The 27,799-nt window shown below is 31.8% G+C and overlaps 3 protein-coding genes across 3 annotated transcripts in view; 1 reads left to right on the top strand and 2 right to left on the bottom strand.

Annotated features, from left to right (window-relative positions):
• LOC129217663 (cytoplasmic tRNA 2-thiolation protein 1-like) overlaps nucleotides 1-2,111 on the bottom strand; it is a 30,438-nt gene extending 28,327 nt beyond the window's left edge. Inside the window, exon 1 of the mRNA XM_054851991.1 lies at nucleotides 1,914-2,111. Within this exon, the coding sequence (XP_054707966.1) occupies nucleotides 1,914-1,973 (60 nt within the window). The 5' untranslated portion in view covers nucleotides 1,974-2,111. The remainder of the gene's footprint in view (nucleotides 1-1,913) is intronic.
• Nucleotides 2,112-2,372: 261 nt separating this feature from the next.
• On the top strand, nucleotides 2,373-4,108 carry LOC129217664 (RNA/RNP complex-1-interacting phosphatase-like). The gene has a single exon (XM_054851992.1). It carries the CDS (start codon nucleotides 2,441-2,443, stop codon nucleotides 2,987-2,989), a length of 549 nt encoding a protein of 182 aa, XP_054707967.1. The 5' UTR covers nucleotides 2,373-2,440; the 3' UTR covers nucleotides 2,990-4,108.
• Nucleotides 4,109-13,030: 8,922 nt separating this feature from the next.
• Nucleotides 13,031-27,799, bottom strand: part of LOC129216264 (ATP-binding cassette sub-family F member 1-like) — a 36,043-nt gene continuing 21,274 nt past the window's right edge. The window contains exons 13-19 of the mRNA XM_054850466.1: nucleotides 27,123-27,197; nucleotides 26,321-26,391; nucleotides 26,151-26,183; nucleotides 23,527-23,598; nucleotides 23,157-23,318; nucleotides 14,266-14,338; nucleotides 13,031-13,272 (exon numbers count right to left, since the gene is read on the bottom strand). Coding sequence (XP_054706441.1) covers nucleotides 13,079-13,272; nucleotides 14,266-14,338; nucleotides 23,157-23,318; nucleotides 23,527-23,598; nucleotides 26,151-26,183; nucleotides 26,321-26,391; nucleotides 27,123-27,197 — 680 coding nt within the window. The 3' untranslated portion in view covers nucleotides 13,031-13,078. The remainder of the gene's footprint in view (nucleotides 13,273-14,265; nucleotides 14,339-23,156; nucleotides 23,319-23,526; nucleotides 23,599-26,150; nucleotides 26,184-26,320; nucleotides 26,392-27,122; nucleotides 27,198-27,799) is intronic.

The raw sequence follows: 27,799 nt of genomic DNA on the forward strand, positions 1-27,799 counted from the left end.
AATCAAATAATTTTGTGAAAAATGAATTAATTTTGTGAAAAATCAAAAAATTTCGCAAAAAAAAAATTTAAACAAAATTTTAGAATTTAGAGATGGCACAAACTGCAACAATTAAACTTAAAGTTGAGTGTTTTCCTATTCTACGTCGAGAAAATCATTCTGGATTTTTTTTCTGATATTTGGCGGGGGGGAGAGGGAGGCATCGCTGTTTCAAGTATCAATATTTATCTACCATTCTACATTATGTTAAATTATACTAGATATATTTCTGTACAGTACTTAAAATAATTGTAACAAAAATATGAATAAATAAAATTCAGAATAGGGTTCAGCATTCTTTTGACCCAAGACACTCTTAAAAAGCACAGAATTTCGTTTAAAACTTATAAATTCCGTGATTTTTAACAAAAAAAAAGATATTTCAATTTTTTACCTCTTAACAAAGCGTAATAATCATCAAAATTTCGTAAAATCGGATTCCCATAGCGGATGCAAAGAGATCGCAATTCTCAAAGTGAAGGCATCAAAAGTATAAAAACGGCTTGTAAAAGAAATGTTTTTGATAAAATTATTTTAAAATTGCATTTTGCAGTCCTATGATAAACATATCATTAATATCTGTGGACACAGTTGACCCAAAAAAATAAAATAAACCATCTATTCAGCATTTTAATGTTTGACTCATAACAGAAAATGGAATTTTGCTTTAAAAACTTGAAAGGAGAGTTCTAACAGAAATAAAGAGACTTTTCATTTATTTGAATCCTAATAAAGCGAAGTTAGCATGAAAAAAGAACAAAATATGATTCTCATATCGGATGTTAAAAGATTGCATTTTTCAAAATGTAGACATCTAAAGGGAAAAAAACAGTAATTAAAAGAGTTTATTCAAAGTTAATCATCCTAGTTAGCATCGAAAAATCAAAACCCATATAATTTTCTCCCGAAATAACAATTAAACATCGCACCGCACTGTAAAACGCAAATATTGACAAGCTAGTAAAATGAGAATATTTTCTAATCAAGTCATTATAAAGGTTCAACGCCAGATGCTAAGTAGTGATAATTTTGAAGTTGGTAACCCTATCTGAAGCGATCATATTTTTTCCCCACCCTTACTATCCTTTTGCAGTTCTACGTTCATTTCGCAGATATATATTATTATTGTTTATTAAAACATGAGCGGGGAGAAAAGTACTTACCAATGCCTTTTCAGAAAAGTTTACAACAACACCGCTGCTAATTAGCTGTGATAAAACAAACAAACAACCATTATATTTATTTGGCAGTAGCAATTATTTATCGCTTGCAGGAGCATCGCAAGAGTGCCGATTTTTTTCTTTCAAAATTAGCCGATTTTGTATAAGCTGATCCTTCTAATTTGACTTCAAAAAAGGTTCCAAAAATTATCGGTTTATACACAGAAATATGCATTGTTTTGCTTTCAGATTTGCTCTTTCAATTAACAATTTGTGAAAGATCCGATCTTGTTTATCAGAATTTTGTGAAAGGTCCGTTTTGTTTGATCGGGATTTTGTGAAAGGTCCGTTTTGGTTGATCGGATTTTTGTGAAGGGTCCGTTAACGGACCCAAATATCCTCTGGCCAGACCCCTGAACAAGCTTGTACAATAAAGCCAACATATAACATATGACAAATTGCAAAAAGTTAAAAATTTGAAGGTTACTGCCCTTTAACTACTCATGACAGTGTAAAAGCGACTGGAAACCAGAGGGAAAGATGATGTCTAGTTCTAAAACGTTCTCCAATTTATTCAAGTCCAAAATTGTTAAAAGTTTTATTTAAACAGCAAATACTTTAAAATAGCATTCTTTTAAATGTAAGATAATTATGAATACCAAGCATTTCAACAGCAGTGATACAATTCTTTGATTCCCAAAAAAATTCACTTACAGTTTTAGGACGTTTCACCGTGGCCCTATTTGTTTCACATTTCGAGCAATTTACTGGCATGGTAAACGTTCAAATCATGAATTAAACTTTGATATAGAAATAGTTATTAAATATATTGGAATCAAATTGAACTTGTTACAAAAATAATTATGTAACTAATCCATATTAGATCCATAGACTTAAGTTCCCCTCCTATGATTGTTTACAATTTCAATTGTTTACATATATGCTATGACGGTCATAGTTAAATTTTTTAACTTCATTTTTAGAATTTTTCTTTTTTTTTCTTAAAGTTTGTCTAGAACACTAGCAGATTTCACTTCTTCAGTCTAGTCATACAGTACAGAAATGAAAATTTTGACTTGAAAGTAAATTATTAGGAGGTAAATTATTAAAGCAGGTTATATGTGAGAACAGTATCCATCAACTGTAACCCCGACTGCTGTCACTCACCAGCTGGCCGAAAGCAAAACTTCTGAGCTCCTGGTACTAAAGTCTGCAGCTTTTTAGTTCAGAAAATATAAACGATGGGAGGAAAGAAAAATAAAAATTATCCAGACGGATGGTTTGATTATGATCCAGTAAAAAACGAAATTCCTGGCGTTCGACTTATTCCTTTTAAATGTCCCTTGCCTTATCGTCGATTCATCACGGAAGATATGCAGCAACACAAATGGACTCCCGAAGATGTCATGTTACGCATCCCAAATATCGCTTTAGTGATAGATTTAACTTATAAATTCCCTGCATATTACGAACCCAACGAATTTCTAGATGCTAATATAGCTTATGAAAAAATTGGTGTCGTGGGTCACCACGTTCCTAGCGACGAGTGTTATTATACGTTTTGTGATGTCGTTAAAAATTTCGTGATGCGAAACTCTCGGAATGATCTAGTTATAGGCGTACATTGTACTCATGGTGTGAATCGTACGGGATATATGATTTGTAGATATATGGTGGAGAAGCTGAGGTACAAGCCAGGTGATGCACTCGAGGAATTTGCTTCAAGTAGAGGTTATCCTGTGGAAAGAGAGAACTATCGACAAGCTATATATGATGCCTACAAAGCATGACAGTGCTATACCATTAGAAAATTTATGAATGGCATTTGTAATGGTGTTAAAATTTTGTGAACAGAGACGGTATTTGAGTAAAAAATTGTCGAGTTGACTTTTATACTTTAGAAAATCATTGTATTTTTCCATTATAGGTATGCACGCATTTTATGACTTGGTAATTATTTTAATTTATTGCCACTTTGTTTCGCCGGAATTATATAGAAATTACTTGTCAATACCCTCTTTTGTATTTTCATTCTTTTTTTTTTTTTATAAAAAAAAGAATTAAACTAAAACTTTAGAATAAAATACTTTAGTCACAAACAAACACAGGCTAAAAGATGCAAAAAATCTCCTTAACTCTATTCAGACATCGACAAACATTAATGTGTAAAATAAGAAAAGGAAACAATATTGACGCATGCGTTAATGTTATTTTTCTATTTTTGCCAAGATTGAAAATCTAGCAAGTCCCCAAGCTAAAAGCATACCTATAGTGGAAAAGTCAAAATCACATGAAACTGCATAATGCTGTACAGCTAAACAAATTTCTTAAAAATTGAACATATTTTGAACAGCTGGATGTTTTGGTTGAAAACATTACAACCGCTAAAATTGGAATGCAGCAAAAAATAAAAGTGGACTTGCGACTTAATTTGACCTTTAGCTGAGGAATTGCTTTTCAGTTTTACATTATTTCAACAATTCATGCTGCATGATTATTCCTTCTTTTTTCATCAAATTTAAAGTTTTTGTGATCAAAATTATGGTCTTTGTGAAAACAAAAAGTGCCTTTTTCATACTTTTTCACCTAATGGCATGTTTTATCAATTAGAATATTGTATTAAATATGAAATAAATTTTTATATTAAGTGATTTCTGGAACAAATACTATTTCTATTACTTCATTTGAAAATTATCGAACCTGAACATTTTATAGATAGATATTGTCAGATAGGAAGACTGTGTAGTAAGCCAAATGGGGCAAAATAAATGAAGCAAACACAGACGAACAAAAATCAATTTAAAAAACAATATTATATGCCTAATTGGCATTTTAGATTTTTTATCTAATTGAAGTGCTTTATTTAACTTCAAGTGTTTTATAACTTGTATTTACATATATGCATGAAATCATGGCAGTAGTAACATCATGTTTACATCAAAAAAAATAGTGCATTCTCAAAATTAAAACTATTTTCAAACCATTTGATGCAAAACTTATTCCTTTTCTCATCAGACATACTATTAAAAAGTATTCTTATTCAAAGAGTAGTGAATTAAATCTCAATAAATGTATGTAACCGAGTCAAATGTAATTGTATTAATCTAAGTACTTTCCCCAAATGAAATGTCTCACAATCATCTTTGTTTTAAAGGGAAATTTTTACTAACTTGATTGCGGGCTATAATTCATCTTAAAGATTCAAAACTATCCCTTTCCTTTCTAAAATATTTTTTTTTTTCCATACTTTGAAAAAAACTCAACAAAGTAATGTTTTTTTTTTTTTTTTTTTTTTTTTTTTTTTTTTTTTTGAATAATTTTAGTGAATGTGAAGGCAATTTAAAACCTACATTACATATCAAAATGATAGGTCCACCCGCATTTTTCAGAACTCTTTTTTCAGACTCTTAATTGAGAATTGGAATCACTTTTTAACCGACTTCAAAAAGGAGGCGGTTATCAATTCATACCGTATGTATGTTTTTTTTTTTTGTTTGTCCACTCATAGCGTCTCACCTAGTGAACCGATTTTGATGATTCTTTTTTTAATGTATAGGGGGTGGCTCAACTTAGGTCCCATTACTTTGTTTGACCATATTTGTTCTTTAGAAAAAAAGTTATGGGCAAAAAACAGTAAATTTTATGCAATTTCCCTATTAAATGATTTTGTAGCGAAGTTCGCAATTGTCATCTGTGGATAACGGTGGCTCAGTGGTAGAATTCTCGCCTCCCACACGAGTGACCCGGGTTCAAATCCCGACTAGGACAAAGTTAATTTTACTAAAATTTCGTTTCTACTGTTTCCCGTATTTTCTCGAATCTTCTATTAATTTCTGTATCTATCTTTCCAAGTCTGGAAAGTTCCAGCAATTTCTCAAGTTGTATATAAGGAGATGTAACGTTCATTTGAGGTTCTGAATAAAGATCTCTAGTTGAGACTAACGAGTATTCGCTTTATTTGACTTTCACATTGTCTTCGCTATCTTCATCTACGTGACAATAGGAAACTCATTGTTATAAAAGTTTGGTGCCATATAACAGTAACATTAATAGTAATTGTAATGATAATTTTGAATGAAGGCTTCTCTGAAGCAAGCATCAAATTTCTTCAAGGGATATTTCGATAATGGGGAATCTGACGCTGTCGTCTCATTTTTGGCGTAAATAATTTTATTTTAGTAACCCTGCTGATTTATAGAAACCCTATGTGAATTATCAAAATCTTCCTTTCTTCAGTGCTACTGCTGCATAGTAGGGGTAAACCTAACCTGGAAGCGAGGTGATGCAGTGATTAGGATCTGTTTAGCCTTCACAAGCTACCATTAGGTTTGACTCAACTACTCTGTAGTATTTTTATCGTTATCATCTATGCCGATAACAGATGATCGGGGCTAAGTAAGAAAATACAGGATTGCATCATGAGCAACTTAGATGCTGTGGAATGTAAATTAGTTAGGAAAAACGTAATACTTAAATGGTTATAATTAAATTAACTACGCATGATTTCCAGAGAGGAACAAAGATAAGTTTTTAGTGCCAATCGCTTAAAGTTTAACGCGTGTCAATAGTTTTTTTTTTTAGTATGGAGCATTTTTAAGAAAAAAATGTGAAGTTTCGTGATGGTAACTTCTTATTATTTCTGAAATACCTACATTTACACTAAAAAGAATGAAATAAAAAAATTTTGAAAAAAAATAGAACCGACTTCAAAATTGCTCTAAAAAGTGAAAAATAATTTTATTCTTTAAACACCATCGATAATGCTTTTAAACATAATTTTTGAAGTTGGTTTTTCTTCACTATCACATACATTATGCATTGATGACAGCATATTTGAATAGCGATATAAATGTTTCGTTCGTAACTTTGGATGCTTTTCTGAAAAAAAAAATATGAACGAAGCATGGTTATACTGGATTTTACGTTTTGTTTTTGCGCCAACTTCAAAAATTATGTTTAAAAGCATTATCGATGGTGTTTAAAGAATAAAATTATTTTTCACTTTTTAGAGCAATTTTGAAGTCGGTTCTATTTTTTTTCAAAATTTTTTTTTGGTACAGATAATTAATCAGTAATTGCTATAATAACTATTTATGAAGAAATTTCACAAAAATAAATAATTCCTTTTTATTTTATGCAAATTTTCATTTTTAGACCGTTTTGAAAAGATAGGTTCACCTTCAGAAATTTTGCTCTAACCATGTTTATTTTCAAAAAATTTGCATAAATCTCTTTGCCTAGTCTTACTGCGAGATTATGCTGACTGCTGTGGAGGTATTTAAACAGATTTAAGCATCACATTGTAAGCAAACGAAATGGGTCGTCATTGCAGCCTTTCGCTGGTTGAGCAAGGGGAAATACAAGCATTTAAAAAGTGTGGGAAATCGAATAGAGAAATAGGCTAGCTTTTAAATAGATCGTATAGTAGAATAAGTGTACAAGTTATTATTTGCAAGGTTCAGTCATTAGTCAGGCAGACAAAGTTACTGATCTGGGGGTCTTAATAAGTCAGGATTTAAAGTTTAGCCAACAGTGCAGCATTGCTAGTAACAAGGCCAATAAGATGCTTCGGTTTATCAATAGATCTATTTCAAACAAATCTAAAGAAGTTCTTCTGCCCTTATATAGAAGTTTGGTAAGGCCCTATTTGGAGTATGCTGTTCAGTTTTGATCTCCTTATCTTAAGACATTAATGTATTGGAAAGGGTTCAAAGGCGGGCTACAAGGCTGATAAGTGGACTTTCCCAATTAGATTATGATTCTGGGCTTAGAAGGCTAAAAATGTACAGTCTTGAGCAAAGAAGAGACCAAGGGGACATGATTCAGCTGTTTAAATTTATTAAAACGAAAGATGTCACGGGGCTAAAGTTTAGCACTGAAAACAGGACAAGGGGTCATTGTTTTAAGCTATTTAAATCTCAGGTTAACATGGATATTAGGAAAAATTATTATATTAGCAGGGTAGTGGAACCTTGGAACAGCTTACCAGAAGAGGTGGTAATGAGCAAAGGAGTAGACAGTTTTAAGAGGGCCATTGATCTTCACTGGGGATTGTAAATTGACTAGGACCAGTCTAGCTGAGCCAAGAGCCTGTTGCTGGTCGTCACTTTTGTATTTGTATAATGTCGTGAATAATGTTTTGCGACTTAGAACTTCTTATAGTAGTAAAAAATCCTCTGGCAAGTGAACACCTATCAAAAGTGACAGCCCGACAAAGGACTGTCGTAAAAGACTTAAAATCAGGAAATATTAGCTTATTCACTTTACGCAGACAACAAAACCCTCCAATATCAAAATCTACAGACCATAGAGTACTAAAGAAGTTCGCCAATTTAGTTTACGTGAAGAGGAAAGCGGCTCCAAAATTGACTAAAAAGCACAAAGAAAAGAGATTGAATTTCGCAAAGGAAGTGATGGCCTGGAAACAAGATTGGCATTCTGTGATATTCAGTGATGAAAAGAAGTTCAACCTGGATGGTCCAGATGGCTGGCCAGTATTACTGGCATGATCTGCATAACGATAGACGGATGTTCTTGAAGAGGCAAACTGGTGGTGGTTCCATTATGGTAAGGGCCATTCGAATGATGGTTTCTGGATAATAGCGTACGTATCATCAATTGGCCACCTTGCAGCCCCGACCTGAATCTGGTAGCAAACGTGGGGTATACGCGCACAAACGATGTATGCAGGCGGAATGCAGTACAACAGTATTGCAGACTTGAAAAAGGCTATTTCCACCGAATGGTCAAAAATCGAGACAAATTATATGCAAAAACTTGTAGAAATTATGCCGAATAGGATTTATGAGCTTATTCAGAAAAAAGGTACTAAATTTCTTATTAATTCAGTATTAATTTGATGTTTGGCTCAATGGACCTATCTTTTTGGAACAGCTGTTTCATGTAAATTTTGTTCGACACATTATTCCTATTATTTGTCTACTCTTCATGTATTATTTTGCATTGAATGAAGCAATTTAGTTTATAAAATAGTACTTTGTACACAATAAATCTTTTTTACCGACATAATTTTTGATTTTACAAGTGGACTTATCATTTCGACACACGCTGTATTCAACTATAATTTCCAACTTTATTTAATTAGACGTATATAAATATATATATATATAATATGTCTTCTTTCGAACAAAAGTTGAGCATTTTATGTTTTCCACACTTGCAATTACTTAGTTGTTGTACTCAGCTGACAACGCATGAACATACTCATGAAAAAATTGAACGCTCTGAAAATTAAAAAAACTCTTCAAACCAGGAAATGTAGAACTTGTATCTTTTCTCATAAACTGAACTTTCATCAAAAAGGACTACTTCAGTCTCCAATAAGTTCCTTGTAAAGGTGTTTATAAAGTTGATATCATTATTGCGATATTTTACTTTTTGCAATTCAAAACTATCATTATTCTAATAGTATTTACTTCTCTTTTTTTTGATGATTATTAATAATTTACGATGAAATAACCAAGTTAAATGGATATTAGTTTTATACTTTGAACAACTTCCACTCCCCATCCTCAACTAGATGACAAGAAACTGGTTGTTTTATAATTATAACTTGATCAATTAGAAACACATGTATATACAGTAGATGCTTGATTTTATGAACAGCTTACCAGTTCCAAAAACTTTTCTTGATATGATGCTATTTGATTTTAGGAATTAAATTTTAAAATCATTTTATGGGAATGAAATAGATGATAATGAAAGTGTAAATCAAAGATGATTTCATAAGTCTTTGATCTGGTTTCAGTTCATTCTCAGAGTCCTGTCTTAGGCACATTCACTTTATTCTATACTCTCATTAGAAGATAACACTGAATAAATTTTTGAAGAATTTAATAAGAAGCTTTTAAAAGTAGAATTGGCAAGAAGGTTGGACCCCTCTGTATTGATAGTTATAATCAAAACATGACCCAAAAAATAATAAGATTTATTTCATATTAAATAACAGATATAGACATCAAGAAAATCTTCAACACTAGATTTAGAAACTGCATTAAACGTAGAAACATCTACTTTCAGGTAAATTTATACAGTGCCGTACAAATTCTATTAAATAACAAGCCAAATGAAGGTGAGTGTACCCTTTTGCCTTTTCATAAGTTATTTACTGCCATCCTATTTTGTTCTACGAACTATGCTTGGCACCGAGTCAGCAGATCAATGAAGTTTTATGAGTGATTTACTATGAAGTGATGGAATCCAGCAGTTGTGCCTAACAAAATATCTAGTAGTTTTTACCATCCGAAATATTGTTTTATGACAGACAACAAAGGTGCGCAGAATGACTCATTTTTACCACAAGGAAACTTTCTTTTGTTTTGTGGCACAAACCTCTGAAAACCCATAAATAAACTCTTCTCAATTTCAGTGATTGGGTTAGCGTCATGATTTTAACTTAGGAGTGGGATGATAAATCATTTGCACTAACTTCTCAGACATACATATTCCAGTCCACTGTGGTGGTGTGATTCATTCCCAATAGCAAATATAGCACCTCTGTTTTTTTTTGGTCAGCTACCTGCTCATTTTCCGGTAAATCCCCTTCTTTAATCCATTATTTATAAAAATGAACAATCTTTCTGATGCCGTTAAAAGAAATAAACTAAGCATCTTTCTATTGAATTTTGTTATATCCCAACAACTAAATTGATTGTCCTCGTATTATCTCATAGTTTGAACATTTTAAAATTGTAATTTGTCAATCACTTTGTAATTTGACAATATAATATGGCACAATTTTGGCGAATTATTTTACTTCTAGTTCATTTTAATAAGACTTGTTTTGTTTTACAAATAATTTTAAAAAACAAAATACATGATTTTTCAACATGAGTAATGTCTAGATGCAAGTACTATCGTTTGCCATGAAGTTGTTAAATGTCAACTCATGATAACTTGAATATTCCTTTATTTCGAGGTTTTCATAAGATCCCAAACTCTTGGGAAGGCTGTGGGAATTTTTAAAGGTTTCAGTCAGGAACTCAAAGGTTTTAGTCATTTTCTTGGGACTTTGAATAATTGAGAACTGACTGCAAAATTTAAATTTTTAGTTTTTAATAGTGCCATGACAATCGCTAAAAAAATGAAAATGCCTATTACGACATAAGTACCCAAAAATGTTAAATTTTTCTATTTTTTAAGCAACTTTATGTAATTAAGCAGTAAGTTACCGCCCCAAAGCCATGCAATACACCGACAGCCCAGTTATCCCATCCAGAGACTGCAGTGGAATAACCGAACTAGAGGCAGATGTCATGTCATTGAAGCTGAGAATGACAAAAAAAACTGTTAGATAAAGTAATTTATCACATCACTGAGATTCCCTAGACATGGTGCGGTTGAACTAGTTTAGAAAGCAAAGTTTGGTTATTAAGCAGCAAGTTACCACCTTTTGGTAATAATTATAATTTTAAGTGATCATATCTAAGGCATAAAGGAAATTTCCAAAAAGTTTGGTTTCAGACAGAGCAATCAGGGGTGGAGTTAAGGAACTGTGAATGAAAAAAAAAAAAACACTCACACAGGCAAGGGCAGGTACAGCTTCTGGTTTTGAAGGAGGGGGGGGGGGGTCATAAAAGTCATTTTTGATTATGCAGAGAGGGTCAAGGGCAAAGTTTGAGAGCAGTTACAGATGGAGTTTAGGAGCTATGAATGCATAAAACAAGCACACACAAGCAAGTGCCGATCCAGCTTCTGGTTTTGGAGAGCGTTAAAAGTCCTTTTTGAGCATGTAGAGGGAATCTGAGGCGAATCTTTTTAAATATAAAATGCAGCTTTATGCTATCTTTGGAAACTATAACCACTCATGACCTCCCCCCCCCCATCTCCTCTATCTCTCTGGATCTGAGCCTGCACACTGAGTCAGTTGAAGAGAAGCAACAAGGCAAATGTGCCCCCCCCCCCATAAGAGCAAAATCACTTCAAAGAGATGATAATGTTCAATAAGTAAATTAATTAAATATTTAATCAAGGGTGGGGAAAAGGTGCTCAGAAAAACAATTATCGATCTTAGGTATAATGAGAAAAATGTTAGCTGCACTAGAGAGTGTATGGAAGAACCGCTCTTAGATAAAGCAAATTGACTGGCACGGGACTTTTTTAAATTTATCTCTTCTCGTAGAAAGGCCAAGAAGCTTGCCCGATTTAAATTGTATCATAGTTCATAAGTAAAACCAAACTTCATCATTAACAATTAAACTTATGTAGGATTTCAGATAGTTTTATGGCAAAATAATGTTAAAAAATGAATGCATACCAAACTCTGCTAAGATTGTAAGGCCAAAATTGCTCATGTTGTATGCTTAAATAAATAAACAAATAACATTTATTTTTGAAATATTTTACTAGCATCTTCTTAGAATTTTTATATTAAATAACCATGAAAATTTCCCAACTGCAATTAATTCAGAACATTAATAATTCTGTAATTACTTATTTATTTATTAGAGCAAACATAACAAGGAATTATTTGTACATTCACTTAACATTTTTTAAAGTAATAATGTGAAACCAAAAGCAGTTATAATAGAATTTAACTAAAGTTCTTACGTTGCCCTAACAACACGGATAGATTTAAAAGAAAATACTTTTCACTATTACTTAACTTTAAAGCGTTTTATATTTATCATTCAAAGTTAAAACATCTTTTCCTCAAAAGAAAAGTTACAAAAAAGAATAAAAAATTACAAAATTAATTAATATAAACACAATTTAAGTTTTTAAACAAATTAGGAAGGATGTTTACATTCTTAATAAATAAATATTTATTACTGATACGTTATTTTTTCTTAATTCCTTTAATTTGATAATTTATAAACTTGTACAGTTTAAAACAAATACATTAAATGTACTGGCGCAAATAGTAGTGGTTAAGATAAATCCACCTCAAACGTTTTCCCTTAAGCACACAAATGCACATATTGCACTTTAACATCTATACATCATTCATTACAATGATTAAATTTTAAAAATATATTTATTAATGACACCTGTATGAACAAATATACCGTATCACCCCGCATTAGCCGGGATCGGGAAATTCGAATTTTTCAGCATGCCCGATAATTTGAGGTTTATTTTGCAACAAAACAAAAGTAAATTTCCCTATTCAGTTCCAATCAGAAAGCAAACTACTGTAAGGAAAAAAAATTAAAAATCCCGAAATTAACCTTTTTTCAAAAAAAAAAAAAAAATTGTGTACTGCATATAATATGTACTTGTTATTTATGATAGGTCATTATTAACAGATTTAATTATGTGCCAATAAAGGAATCGATCCAGAAACAATCATTGTAGCTGCAATTTGTTCATAATTTTTTTAAAATTATTTTTGATTCCTTTTCGAGAGGCAAGTTTAATTTTTATTTATTAAATAGCTATGGTAAATTCTTTAGTATTGGTTCAGGGACGGTAACTTACTGCTTAAATGTTTGCTTAGTTTTAATTTAATTTTTATGAAACTATTCGTTATTAAACAATATTGTTTTTGTTAAAAAAAAACAAATGATATTGTTAGTAAATATTGTTACAAAATTAAACTATTTATTAATACTAATAAGATATGTATAGAAACTTTATTCATTTTAAAGCTGAACATATATTTTTTATATAGTACATTCTTTTTTCCTAACCTCAATTTTTCCAGCATGCCAGAAAAGACAGTGTTATTGAAAATCTGGTGATCCCCGAATTTTGCAAAAGGCCGGCTAATGTGGGGTTATAAGGTACGTGAACCTGTGTACAGATTGTTTATGTATTCTACTCCTATTTCCCGGCAAATATGTAATAAAGAATCTCAAGACTTCAGAAAATAGAATTTGGAAATTAATTTTATTAGATTGCCTATAGTGTTATTAATGTCATTCAACTTGTTTCATAGCTTGTTGTGCTGCTATACTTGGATTGTTAATGGTCTCTCCTAAAGATTCGAGCAGTTCCTTTCTGTAATCATCAAAGTCACCATCAATTTCATCAATGTTCTGATTTTCAATTATCCACAATTGACAATTTGTTTCTCTGATTAATCGTTCGTCGTGGGTCACAATCACCACTCCTGTAAACATGAAGAAGCATTAACATTAATAGAAAACTGCAAAATCACATTTCATGCAGTAAGAAAAAAAAAATTTTTGTATGGTAAATATTTAAATATACAAAATAAAATACTTTTTAAAAATTAATACAATGATACACAATGTATCTGCCGACATACACTTTTTTTTTCTTTTTTTTTGTTAAAAGAGCTATTAAAATCTGAACTAATTTTTGCTAACTTATTATACAGCATAGTAAATAGTTTTTTATAATTATTATTATTATTTATTTAGCATGTGTGATTTTTAAACACTAAAAAAAGTCAACCCAATAGTTAGTTATGCAAAAGTTTTAAATGTTTAACATACTGCACTTTCAAGATATTTCACAGAAAGAGTCTTCATAGTCGCCTCAGAGTAACAGTATAACATCTAAACTTAAAAAACACACTTAAAATCCAACTGTTGTTCTAAGGCGACGACAATAAATATACATTTGCCACAAAAAGTTGCAACCAATGCTATTCTTGTGAATAAGCTTCAAATACAAACTTGTTTTACATTCAATAAGGAAAAATATATAAAAGGAAGGAAATGAATTTGTTTCTGACAAGTTGAAGCTTTTGCAATTAAGGATTACAGCTAGGTTTTAGGCTGTGTATTTTATTTATTTATTCATTCATTTTTATTTATTTATCTTGCTGTATAATTGGTTTATTTCTACTTTATTTTTTCTTAATTTCTATGCTTGCTTATGTTTCTAAAAGTTACAAATTTCATTCTATCTTTCAGATTTTTATTCATGCATGTTGTATCATACAAAAAGAGTAATAACTCGTAATAAATTAAAAGTTATAACACAATACATGAAACTTATTTATGTGGTAAAAAACGTGCACAGTTGCAATATTACATAAAAACATATTTTTTAAATGTTAACCTTAAAAGGAGAGAATAATTTATTTTAAAGTGCACAATTTGACAGAATGTTTCAGGCTGAAAATATTGCTCACCTCCTTCAAATTCATTGACAGCTTCTGCCAATGCATCAATAGATTCAATGTCTAAGTTATTTGTAGGTTCATCCTGGAGAACAAAATTTAGAAATTAGTAATTTCAATGCTGGATTGAAAATATATGTTAATGCAGATGCTTACTTTAGGAAAAACGAGCTGATGTGTGCATCACATGACTTCCTTTTACTCCAATTTAAAGTCATTTTCTCATTATTGGCAGTTTTAATGTGATTCAATAGTTTACTCTCAAAATATAACCAACAGTGGCCAAATTGAAAACAGATTTAAAAATTTAAAAAAAAAATAATTAAAAAACTTTTAAAAAATGTTTTTTTTAATCGGCAAGTTGGCGACAAAAATTGGCGATTTTTCTCCAAGTGTCCGCCAAATTATAACAGCACTTGAGTTTACATCGAAATTAACAATGATTTCCCCCCAAAAAGACCCCATTTGGAGCATCCCAATGCAACCAAAAAGAGAGGTGCACACCTAGACCCCACTAGGAGTCTACGTACGAAATTTCAACTTTGTAGGACATTCCGTTCTTGAGTTATGTGACATACGTACGCACATACATACGTACATACAGACGTCACGAGAAAACTTGTTTTTTTTCTTGGGAATCATCAAAATGGTTATTTCTCACGTCTATGAGTTCTTAGGCACTTATCCAAGTGTGGTCGAGTCGAAAAAAAAACTCAACATTCATTCTAGGGTGAGCAAAATGGAAATTAAGGTTTTGAGTGAAAATGTTTTCCTGAATACAATACTTCCTTTTTTATAAAAGGAAGTAAAAATGCTTGAGATAAAGAAGCATGCGGTTTGGATGCAAACTTCTGTAAATATAATACACATAAAAATAAACTATACACAATAAACTCAAGTTATATTATAACAATGAGATGGTGCTCAAGTCTACCATCCTATCATGGATATCATGTGCCTTCTTATGATTGACTCATCAATACTGATGGGGGAAGGTAAAGGGTAGTATCTACAGAAATGAGGTTCTGAGAAATTTGAAGAAATGCATTTTGGATTCCATATTAACAATAGGGAAATATTGAAATTCGATGTTTTTTTTTTTCATGTTTTATTTTCAGCTGAAACCAAATAAGCAAGTTTGTACAATACTAAAGTATATTAGATGCCAAAAATGCCAAAAAAATGAAACATTTGCAGTTACTGCCGCCCCATGGGTGCCCATATGGGGAGTGGCTTTTACTGCCCTTTTAACCTGCCCATTGCAGAATACTGCTCAATGCTAATATTGTAGATTATATGCAGTGAGGGAGAGGCTTTGAGAATTAACTCATAGTTTTTAAGCCTTATTCCCAGTAATAGTATGGTAAAGTATCTTTCTTCATTAGAGCTGTTTGCCCCCTTCCCCCCTTAGTATACAATTCTGATTACATTAGTTCACTGAATTGTATAAACAGGAAACAACTAGGAAGACAGCTTGTTACACTCTGACTATTATTTTAAACATTTACTAAAAATACTTCAAATTTTCTACAACTAAGTTTTAAAATGATTTTTCTTTCATAAGTTCACAAAATTTATTAATTAATTTCACACTATGCACACATTCCAAGTTCATACTATACAGAAAGACCCTTTTTTTTCATGTAAAATCATTAGCAAAATAAAAATAATTTTCATTAACCGCAAAGAGAAAGATTTTTTGAGCTATAAAATTGAGGAATAAAACAATTTATGCTTCTCATGATCTTTTCGTTAGATGCCTAATCAAATAAAAGAATAAGAACTTGAAAACATTTTAGCCAACTATAATTGGGGCAAAGCTCACCTGGTAGCATCTTAATGCTGTGATTAGGATGTAAGAAGTCTTCACAATGCAGGTTTGGTTATCCTCAATAATAGTAACAAACATCTTTACTAATAATAAAGCTGAGAGTTTGTGTGAGCATTATGTGTAGTGAAATTTAGACTTACTACACCGCTAGTAGAAGTGAATTTGCAAAGAAAATGTCCACAGCCTGAAGTTGGAGAAAAAAAACACTTGAAGCATTTTTCCGCATGGAAAATCTGTATTTATTATCCTCAAAGGATTTCTTAAGTTGACGAACAACATCTTCATTGATATTTAAAAAACATTTAGAAAAATAGACAAAGATTAGCCGCTAATTTACAACGAAACATTAAGTTTACGAACATGCTGATTCCAAGGAATATAAGGCATTAACGTAACATACAAAAATAGGCCTAAAGGCGTTTTATGACTTTAAAATTGACATCACGTTGTATAACGCCCTGCCAGGAGTAAAGAGCACTGGCAGAGACATCACGAAATCACGTACAACACATTTTGCAACTATGTGAGGTGAGAGAGAGAGCGAAAAAGATCGCTCGAAGTATTTAAAGGTCTTCACATGGCATTCAAATTAAGAATATGCAAAATACAAGATGTGTTGCCAATGCAAGAAAGTTAAAGATATGTTGCCAATCAAAAAGTAACTCAATCTACAAAAAAATTCTCGCGGTTATAAGATACAATGAACTGGTGACTCGGTTCACCCAAAAGTTCATTCTCTTTACTGAGTCATTGCAACCGATCGCACACATGACGTCACAACGTGATGCAATGTTTACATCGAAAAGGCATTGATTCTGCATGATGCAAAAACGTATTTTTAATGTTTTTTTTTTTTTTTTTGAAATTAAGTGATTCTTTCACTTTTTGTGAAAGTTTAAATTAAAAATCTAACAAGCAGCCCCATTTTTGCAACATGCACAACAATCAGAAAAATTCACAATAAATTCAAATTGACAAAGTCACCATTGAATTTCACAAAAATTTTACACACCCAAGAAGTTCAAATTTAGTTTATATATTTTTCCCCCCAAAAATAATGTCACAAAAATGTCCAAGTTGATATTTGGTATAAGGTTTTGTCAAAGCATGAGCTAAATTTAATTTAGAACTCACATACATTAATTTAAACAATTTTTCATTTACTAAATTTCTCAAAAAATGATACTTGATATCAATATGTTTACTTCTTTGATTTTGTATAGGACTTTTGGAAAAATCTATTGCAGCAATGTTGTCACAAAATATTTCACAATTTTTCAAAATTAAATTCAAATTTTCATTTTTTAAAATTTTCATGATCCAGACAAATTCTTTAGCAGCCTCTGTCAAAGTGACATATTCGGCTTCCATAGTAGAAAGAGCAATACATTTATGCTTAAAGGTTTTCCACATGATAGGTGCATTATCTAGCAAAATGATGTAACCTCCCATTGAAACCCTATCATCTCTACTAGCTGCCCAATCTGAATCAGAATAACATTTAATATTTAAATTTGAAATATTTGATAACTTCAATTTAAGATTTTTCGTATACAAAACATAACCAAGAAGACGAAGTAAACCATGCCAATGTTTTTCACCATAATTAGATTGAAATTGGGAAAATATATTCAGAGCATATGTTATGTCGGGACGAGTTCTACTAGCCAAAAAGGATAAACAGCCAATTAAATTTCGATATGGTAAAGAATTACATTTATCTATTTCTAACTTACTAGTAGGCGAATCAATTTTTGAATAAACCACCCCAACCGAAATAGGAACATTACTAATTGGAATATTATAACTAGAATACAACTCGACAATTTTATTAATATACGTTGTCTAATGAATATACCAATTACCATCAATGTTTTGAAATTCAACACCCAGAAGTTTTCTTATTTCACCCAAAATTTTTAATTCAAAATGATTTCTTAAAAATTTTACAATTTCATTCAAATCAGATTTTAGTTTGCCAAAAAGTATGATATCATCAACATAAAAAAGAAGAATAACCTTATTTTTATATATGTAACAACAATTACACCAATCTAAACTAGTAAAGTTCATTTTCAAAAGTGTTTCATGGAGTTGATAGTACCACATTCTACCACTTTGGTGTAAACCGTACAAAGCTTTCTTTAACAAACAAACTTTACCAGGCTCTAGTACATATCCACTAGGTTGTTTCATATATACATTAGTATCCAAATTAGCATACAAATAAGCGTTATTTATGTCTACATGCAGATGACACCATTTAAAAAGACATACAAAAATACAGAAAAACAATCTGATTATAGAAAAATCAATGACTGGGCTAAAAACTTCTTGGAATGATTCTCCAGCTTCCTGAAGATAACCTTGGGCACATAATCGAGCGCGGTATTTCACAATATTCCCTTGCTGATCTTCTTTTACCGTATATACCCACCGATTTCCCAAAATTTTACTATGTTCAGGTGGATCCACTAACTCCCATACACCGCGATTATATATGGTTTGTATTTCCTGATCCATCGCGTTAATCCAATGTTTAGATTCCCTAGAATTAATGGCTTCTTTAAAATTTAATGGAAGTTTAATTTCAGCAAGATTTCCCTCTAAAATTTCTATTACCTTTCCCTCTTTTAAATTTTTGCCCGAAAAGTCAAAATATGATTCATCAAATTCAATTTTGTTATCATTACAATATTTAATAACTTCATTTAAAGAACGCAAGCGAATATTTGAACCTTCAATCCTATAGTAAATATCAGTTCTATCACCTGATGGTCTAGGAACAGCTTGACGCAACCAATTAATTTCGGAACAAGGTTTTAATTCATCACTAGGACTATCACTGGAAAGCTCATCCACTCCCTGATTTGAAGTTACAGGATATTCATAATCAAAATTGTCAGGTAAGTATTTCATAACCTTTGGACTACTTGATCCAGAACCTAGTACAACATCTGCCCCTTTAGTTCCCTCATCAAAACTGACATTACATGTTTCTATGATTCTTTGTTCGTCTTCCAGCCAGACACGATAACCTCTAGTACTTTGAGCGTAACCTAACAAAATTCCTGGTTTAGATTTATCGTCCAATTTCTTTCTTTTCTGACTTGGAACATTTACAAAAGTTAAACAGCCAAAAGTTCTAAGATGTTTCACGTTAGGCTTTTTATTGAAAAACAGTTCAAACGGGGTATGATTGCTCCCATGACAAGACCTATTCCAAACATAAGAAAAACAAAATGCAGCTTCCCCCCAGAATTTCGAAGGTAAGTTACTGTCTTTTAAAAGTGCTCTAACTCCCCCCATTAATGTCTGGTTAAACCGTTCAATTATGCCATTCATCATTGGTGTGTAGGGATTAGTTTTCTCATGCCTAATGCCACGGTTATTCAAGAAAATTTCAAAATTTTGATTGCAAAATTCTTTCCCCCCATCTGTACGAATTGATTTAATTTTCCTCCCTAAAAGCCTTTCATTACGATTTAAAAATCTTACAAAAATATTGAAAACATCAGACTTCAATTTCATAGGGTATACAGCAACGCGTTTTGAAAAATCGTCCATAATGGATAAATAATATTTCTCTCCCCTCAAAGTTAAATTTGGGACTTCACCTACATCCATGTGTATAAGCTCTAAAGGTTTAGAAGATCTCACGGCCCCAATCGATTTAAAAGAAATACTCCTAGCTTTAGTATATTTACAAATTTCACAATAGTTAACATTTTTATTCAATTCAGGAAGACCTCTAACACTATTGTTTTTGCTAGTTCTAGAAATATATTCATAATTAATGTGACAATATCTCTTGTGCCATAAATCTTCAGGTGAAATTTTACCAATTTTTTCAGAAATGTTACAAACAGGCTCAGAATTATCACAATGTTCACTATTTTTCAAATACAAATATCTATTAGGCTTAAAGAAATATAAATTTATGTCATTTCTACGCTTTGCATAAAATAATTGATTCCAATTTTTGTCATAAACTTTAAGAATGGTATTATGACCAACAAATTTGTTACCTTCCTGTTCCAATTTAGATAATGACAATAAATTACGACGGATTTCAGGATTGTACAGAACATCTTTCAAGATAATTTTCCTATGTCTACCATTAATTTTGACCAACAATTGAATTGTACCAATCCCTAAGATATTGCTTTGTTTACCGTCAACAGCCATAGACATTTTTAAATTATTAACTGGCCTAAAATCAGAGAAAAGATTTTTATTTTTAGTGACATGTGACGTAGCTCCAGAATCGGCAATCCACGTTATATCTGAATCAGATGAAGTAATATTCAAAGCTTCTGACTCATTAATTTCACTCACATTATGTTGAGAATTAGAAGACCCTTGAGATAAATTTTTAGAATTTAACTTTGCCTTAAATTTAAAACAATCAACCTTTTTATGCCCAAAAATCCCACAAAAATTACATTTCCCTTTAAATCTATTTTTACTAAAATTTGACACAGGTTTACGACTACTTTTACAAGGATGGATCTTACCGGCAGGTAGCGAATTCGGAACGGTGTCTGTTCAGCAGGTGTCTGTAGTGGAATGTTCATTTCAGAAATTCTATTTGCTTCGAGCAACAGTTCTTGTTCTATTTTCAATGGGGTAAAGTCCACGTCAGACCATCTGTAGATTTGCTGTACTATGGATGCAAATTCAGGGGGTAAACTCCGGATATACTGGAAACCTATGTAAAGGTCGGACATAGCATGGCCAACTTCTTTTAATTGTGACGCAGCTGCTTTCACTCGGCAGATGAAAAGACCAACAGTTTCGCCTTCTTGAAACTTGACTTGAAAAAATTTATCCAACAGGGATATTAATCTGGCACGGGTGTCAGGTTCAAAATACTTGCACAAGATTTCCCAAGCTATCTTTCCTTCAGTAGTGCATTCGATGAGAGGCTTGAATTCTTCTGACAGGAACTGATAAATGGTAGTATAAGCTCGAGTTCTTCTAAGATTCATTTCCGCTTTATCTCGGAACGTCAATTTTTCTTCTTCAAGTTTCTTTTCTTTTTCGTCAGCTTCGATGAATTCCCAGCTGCCCGAATGACGCAGGACAACTTGTATGTTTCTCTTCCAAGTATTCCAATTATTGGCATTTAGTAAAGGTATTGTAGGGACTTCCATACTTTCAAAAATTTCACGATGTTTTAAAAATTCTTCAGAGCAAAAAAATTCAAATTTTCCAAGTTCTTCAGGTTATGGCCAGGAATTGCAAAGTCCAGGTGACCTGGGCCCATAACCACTTGTGAGCATTATGTGTAGTGAAATTTAGACTTACTACACCGCTAGTAGAAGTGAATTTGCAAAGAAAATGTCCACAGCCTGAAGTTGGAGAAAAAAACACTTGAAGCATTTTTCCTCATGGAAAATCTGTATTTGTTATCCTCAAAGGATTTCTTAAGTTGACGAACAACATCTTCATTGATATTTAAAAAACATTTAGAAAAATAGACAAAGATTAGCCGCTAATTTACAACGAAACATTAAGTTTACGAACATGCTGATTCCAAGGAATATAAGGCATTAACGTAACATACAAAAATAGGCCTAAAGGCGTTTTATGACTTTAAAATTGACATCACGTTGTATAACGCCCTGCCAGGAGTAAAGAGCACTGGCAGACATCACGAAATTACGTACAACACATTTTGCGGCTATGTGAGGTGAGAGAGAGAGCGAAAAAGATCGCTCGAAGTATTTAAAGGTCTTCACATGGCATTCAAATTAAGAATATGCAAAATACAAGATGTGTTGCCAATGCAAGAAAGTTAAAGATATGTTGCCAATCAAAAAGTAACTCAATCTACAAAAAAATTCACGCGGTTATAAGATACAATGAACTGGTGACTCGGTTCACCCAAAAGTTCATTCTCTTTACTGAGTCATTGCAACCGATCGCACACATGACGTCACAACGTGATGCAATGTTTACATCGAAAAGGGATTGATTCTGCATAATGCAAAAACGTATTTTTAATGATTTTTTTTTTTTTTTTTTGAAATTAAGTGATTCTTTCACTTTTTGTGAAGGTTTAAATTAAAAATCTAACAGTTTGTCTGTTACGCGCACAGTACCTAGACCGTTGGGCCGATTTTTATGAAATTGGGCGCAAAATTAGTTCGTAGCATAAAGATGAGCATCTCAAAACGATTTTTCAAAAATTCGATTTTGTTCTTTTTTTATTCCAATTTTAAGAATATTTTACTGAGTGAATTACCATAACATGGACAAAAAAATTAAACTAACATGGACGAGTTAGTTATCATAACATGGATGTTTAAATTAATATAGCAGATTGGTGAGAAATTCATCATCCATTATTTGTAAATATACAGGCGAACCAAATGACCTTTTAATTTTCCACTACGGGCAAAGCCATGGGGTACTGCTAGTCTATATATATAAAAATGAATGTTTGTCTGTATGTCATCCATGAACTCAAAAACTACCCGTCAGATTTGGCTGAAACTTTCACCGTTTGTTATTTTTGGTACTGGGAATGTTTATAGACCAGTTCGAAAAAAATCCGATTTTTAATTCCAATTTAAGTCACAATCCATTGGATAAATACGAATAAAATTATCGGCTGCAGAAATTAATTCGTGTGAAAGATCTCATTGATAAGAAGTTAGCTGTTGCCATTTTTCTTGAGTTTGAACAAATAAATTCTTTCTTTATTGTTTTATGGCTTTTCATGCAACGGGGGGATTTAAAACTTTTTCTGTTTGATATTTTTAGCGATTGATTGATCTTGCAAACTGCGTGAGTACAAAATTTGAGTATAGTCACGGCTTTACTTGATACCTGGACCGATTATTATGAAAACTACTATATATATGTGTATTTTTCCACGGAGAAGGTGCATAATATGCTCATTGAAGCCACTCGCCACTAGGTGGCACTGCAGAGTAACAACTTCTGCCCCATTCAACCGATTGTCATGAAAATCAGTACAATGATGTATTTTTTTGTTGGCGTAGCAACGCGTGTTGGGTACAGCTAGTTATCAATAAAACAATAAAAAAAAGAGAACACTTACAAGAACGAGCACATCAGGAGCTCTTAGCGAGAGTTCAGCAAGAGCAACACGTGCTTTCTGTCCTCCAGATAAGTCTCGATTAGGGATCGTGTGGGCATGTCCTACAAGACCCGAACTCCCGAGCTGTTTGCGAGCTTCTTGATAAGGCAAGTTGAATAGGCGCTGATCAAAAAGAATAAAACTCGGTGAGAACTTTTAGTTATTACAATACAGTCTTGAAGTTTTTTTAATGTTGTCTCAAATGAATATATTGTTGTTGCACCAGCAAAACCAGTCACATGATTTTTTAAAAAACGGCATTTTATGACAAGACATATTGAATTCAAAAGAAGTTTTCACCAAAATGTCGAATAAAATCAAGGTACTTTACTTGCAAGTATTCTACAGGTGACTCTTCAAGATTTAGTTGCTCTCCAGAATGCTGATCAAACTTTCCAATTCTCTATTTAAAAAAATACCAGCTTAGTATTTGATAAACATTTAACAACACTTAAAATTTTATGCTTGAATAAAGCTAAAAATAATGAAAATTGTAACGTTTGAGAGAAAGGCTCTCAAATAATAGTGTGGCAAGAATTTCCTTTTGTTTTATAATATTGAGCTGAATCGCTGATTTCTGTCATGTTGGATCCGTTAGATAAGAATATATAAATTTAATTCTTGCAACATGTACCATTTTAAAGTTGTAATAAATTTAATTTTCATAAAATAAATGAATTTACATTAAAATTTTCAAATCAAGTCTAAACATGTTCTTTAGGGTGGTTCAAAAATACATGTAAAAAAAAGTTTCTCCTAGATGACAGACCACCCTCAATATTTTTAGACTTGTGGATAGTAATACATTAAAACCTGTAAAGTTGACCACCCTTGTAAGTTGACCGCTATTTTTAGAAACAGAATTAGATCTATACCATATAATTCAACCTCTATATGTTGACAACCTGTTTAAGTTGATCACTAAAGTAGTGCACTGCAAGTGGTCAACTTACACAGTTTCACACTGGAAAGTTTTTAGCCTCCTATTTCAACTGAAAGAGGGTACTCAACTCCCTCCCTCAAACTTTTTATGTATGGAAAGGGTGGTTAAAAAAATACTTTGAACTGAAAAAACAATGCTGCATATTATAATCTACACTAGTAATATATATATACACTGCAATAAAATAATTTACAAAAAACAGCTAAAGAAATTAAACGATTCTAAACTTATGGTATTTTTATACTACGGCTTAAGTTAAATTAAGGGGTCACTGAGCATCCTCTTAAAATTTGAGTAAGAAGCTAAAACTTTTGCAATATAATTCTATTAGTAAGTCTAAAAAAAATAGAGGGTGGTCCGGACTTTAGATCAAAAAAAAAAAATTTTAACCACCTTTATGTTCATATAGTGGTACTATAAACCTATACATAAATTGTGAACAAAAAAAATGCAGGGTTTAAGTATTGAATAGTAGAAAAATGGAACACCTGCTAGTGTGAGTTGTTAAACCCCTTTTGAATTACAAACCAAGAGTAATTCCCTATCATTTTTGCATTCCACATACCTTAATAATGTTTCTCTCTGTTTAATATCCTTGTGAAAATGATCTCCTTGCGTGTGAAGTACCATTACAATATTAGGGAGGAAAATTGAAATGAGAACAGAAGAAATATATTCTTAAAGACTTACTGCACCCTATCATTTCCCCCTGTTACATTTATATACTCTATTATATCTTTTCTTTCTTTTAGTTCTTGAAATTTTTCTGGTACTAGTCAGACAAAAATGGCTATAGTGATGATGATCGGAAGGAGTGATACAATATAGGCACCATGTAAGAGGGGGTTACAGTATTTCAAAATCCAAACATAGATAATCACACACCAAGTGCAAAATAAAAGGACAACAGAGCAAAAAAAAATTTAAGAGAAGAAAAAAAACACTAAAATCAACTCTCTCTTGATAAAATTGCATAACAAAGAACAGACATCAATATATAGATGTAACACATGAAAGGCTATTTTACAGAAATACTTAAGATATACAGTTGGTGCTCGATTTTATGAATAATTTGCAAGATATTGTTTATGAAATCAAATTTTACTTTCAATGTAAGTTTTCGAAACTGCTTAGGGGTTCATAAAATCATGAGTGAATATTACACATTTAAGATAAATATTTTAAGAATTTGTTTGAAGATTCTTCAACTTTCATGCACCTGTACTTTTGTGCAGCTCATGGATTGAGTACAAAAGTTAAAATAAGCCTGCAAGCAATATCGTTTAAGCCAAAATAAAAGATACATAATTGTTGTGGGCTTAAATCGTTCATTTCATTTATTTTAATCACTTAAAGACTAAACTCTTTTTAATGAAATTTCAGTTCCATAGTAGGGGTTCAAAAAAGAAAAGTTACCTTATACATTTTAAAGCTGCTTAAATGTGTTGAGTTTTGGACTTAATCTTTACTAATAACAAAGCTGAAAGTCTCTCTGTCTGGATGTCCGGAGGATGTTTGGATGTCTGGATCTCTGTGATGCGCAAAGCGCCGAGACCGTTCAGCCGATTTTCATGAAATTTGGCACAAAGTTAGTTTGTAGCATAGGGGTGTACACCTCGAAGGGATTTTTCAAAAATTCAATGTGGTCCTTTTCTATTCCAATTTCAAGAACAAAACTATCATAAAATGGACGAGTAAATTGCAAAATTTTGTAACGTGGAACCGAAACAGGGGCACAAGCAAATTGGCTAGATACGAAATTATCATAACGTGGAACAGTAACATGGGCACAAGCCAATTGGTGAGAAAATTCACCATACATTATTTGTAAATATACAGGGAAACCAAAAGACCTTTTAATTTTTCTATTACAGCCAAAGCCGTGCGGGTACCACTAGTACTTTATAAAACTAAACAATAAATTTGATAGGTTTTGCAACGATTACTATGCTAGATCAGCCAAACAATGTATGTAATAAACCTGGCTACAAAAATACAGAAAGCCTACTTACTAAGCGGTGATTTTGTCTTTGTTCGCCACGAGTCTGCAAAGCAAAAAAGAGGAAATTAACTTTTGAATTTTTATCAAAGAAAAAGATGCAGCCAACTTTATTATAAAGTAAAATTGAACAAAGGACATCTTCACTATTACTTCTCATGTTAACAAATAAAAAATACATACTGGGGTCAAGTCACCAGTTAACAGTCTTAAAAAGGTTGTTTTGCCAACTCCATTGGGTCCAACAATTGCCACTAAAAGTAATTTTAAAAAGGAATCACAAAACAAGCAGGAAAAACAGACAAACATACAAAACAGAATGAAGAAATAAGATGCTAATGTCATCAATTTTTGCAATATTTTTTCAAAAGAAAATAAAATTGTACACCTACATAAGTAATTCAGTTTTACATTTAAAGAAAAGAAAGGAAAATATAGCGATGGAAGCAATCAGTTTTTTCTACAAAAAGGAATTTTACAATATCACACCATTTACATTAAGGTAAGAGCTAATGGCAGTGGTCTTATAAAGGTTTTACTACATTGTATTTCAAAAGTGTTAACTTCCCTCACTTTTTCGTTTGCAATGCAGGTAGGTGCTTTATGACATGAAATGATAAATGACAAAAGTCTAGAAAACTATTTTACATGAAATACCTTGCTCAATACGATTATAAGTTTGCCTCTATATCACAATAAGTGTTGGATAATAAGTTACAATGATAGGTTAATCATTCATTTTAAACAAAGAGTAAAACTTTTTTTTTTTTAAATATTTTTGCCCTGCAATGTATTTAAATTTAAATTAAAGTTTCCATAATAAATAATATTATCACTAACCACTGAAAATTATATTCATATTAATCAAAGTAACTAGTTATTACAAACTAAAACTGATAATTTTAGAATTAAGATGTTTTTCATGTAATCAAATTCAATTTCTTGACAAAGGTTATAAAAGGAATGTTAAAGACTCACAACATACCTCTGGAAGACATATCTATGCCAAAGTCTACATTTTTAAAAAGGAAGGGTTTGTCAGGGTATGCAAAATCAACATCTAGAATTTAAAAAGATAAATGTTACAGTAGCATATATACAAGTTAAACATACATTTTGCAGCTGATAAACTATTAACCAATTCACAAGATTTTTCTGCTACAAGTTAAGCAACTTTTACCAGTTTAACATTTTGTACCTGAGGATGGACTGGACTAAATTAATAAATTTAATTAATAACACAACCCTGCAAAATTAAAGTTTTGGAAAAGACAAAATGAGCTTTGGCTGATCTTAATGTTATTTGTCTCTTGATTTCAAAAATGACCTTAATTTTTTTTCTATTAGGTCAGGATTTTTTGTAAAATTGATTTTTATTTTTCCTTCAATTCTGCTTCAAAAATAACTCTCTTGGCCAATTTTGCCCGTAGTACAGTGGACGCCGGTTACTTGAATCAGTGGTTAATTTTTTTAACCGATTTAATGAATTAACTTGTCAAAAACAGAACAAAATCCAGCTTTATTGAATTGCTGCTTTTTTTAATCAGCCACTAAACGGAATCAAAATTCAGTAAATTACTGCCCTATAGCCAGGGCTACGGCAGAAATACATGAAATACATCGCCAGCTCAGTCAATTCCAGCCGAGGCTGTTGTCCTCGGC

This window comes from Uloborus diversus, chromosome 2 (genome assembly GCF_026930045.1).
Source record: "Uloborus diversus isolate 005 chromosome 2, Udiv.v.3.1, whole genome shotgun sequence".
In the NCBI taxonomy this organism is placed as follows: domain Eukaryota; kingdom Metazoa; phylum Arthropoda; class Arachnida; order Araneae; family Uloboridae; genus Uloborus; species Uloborus diversus.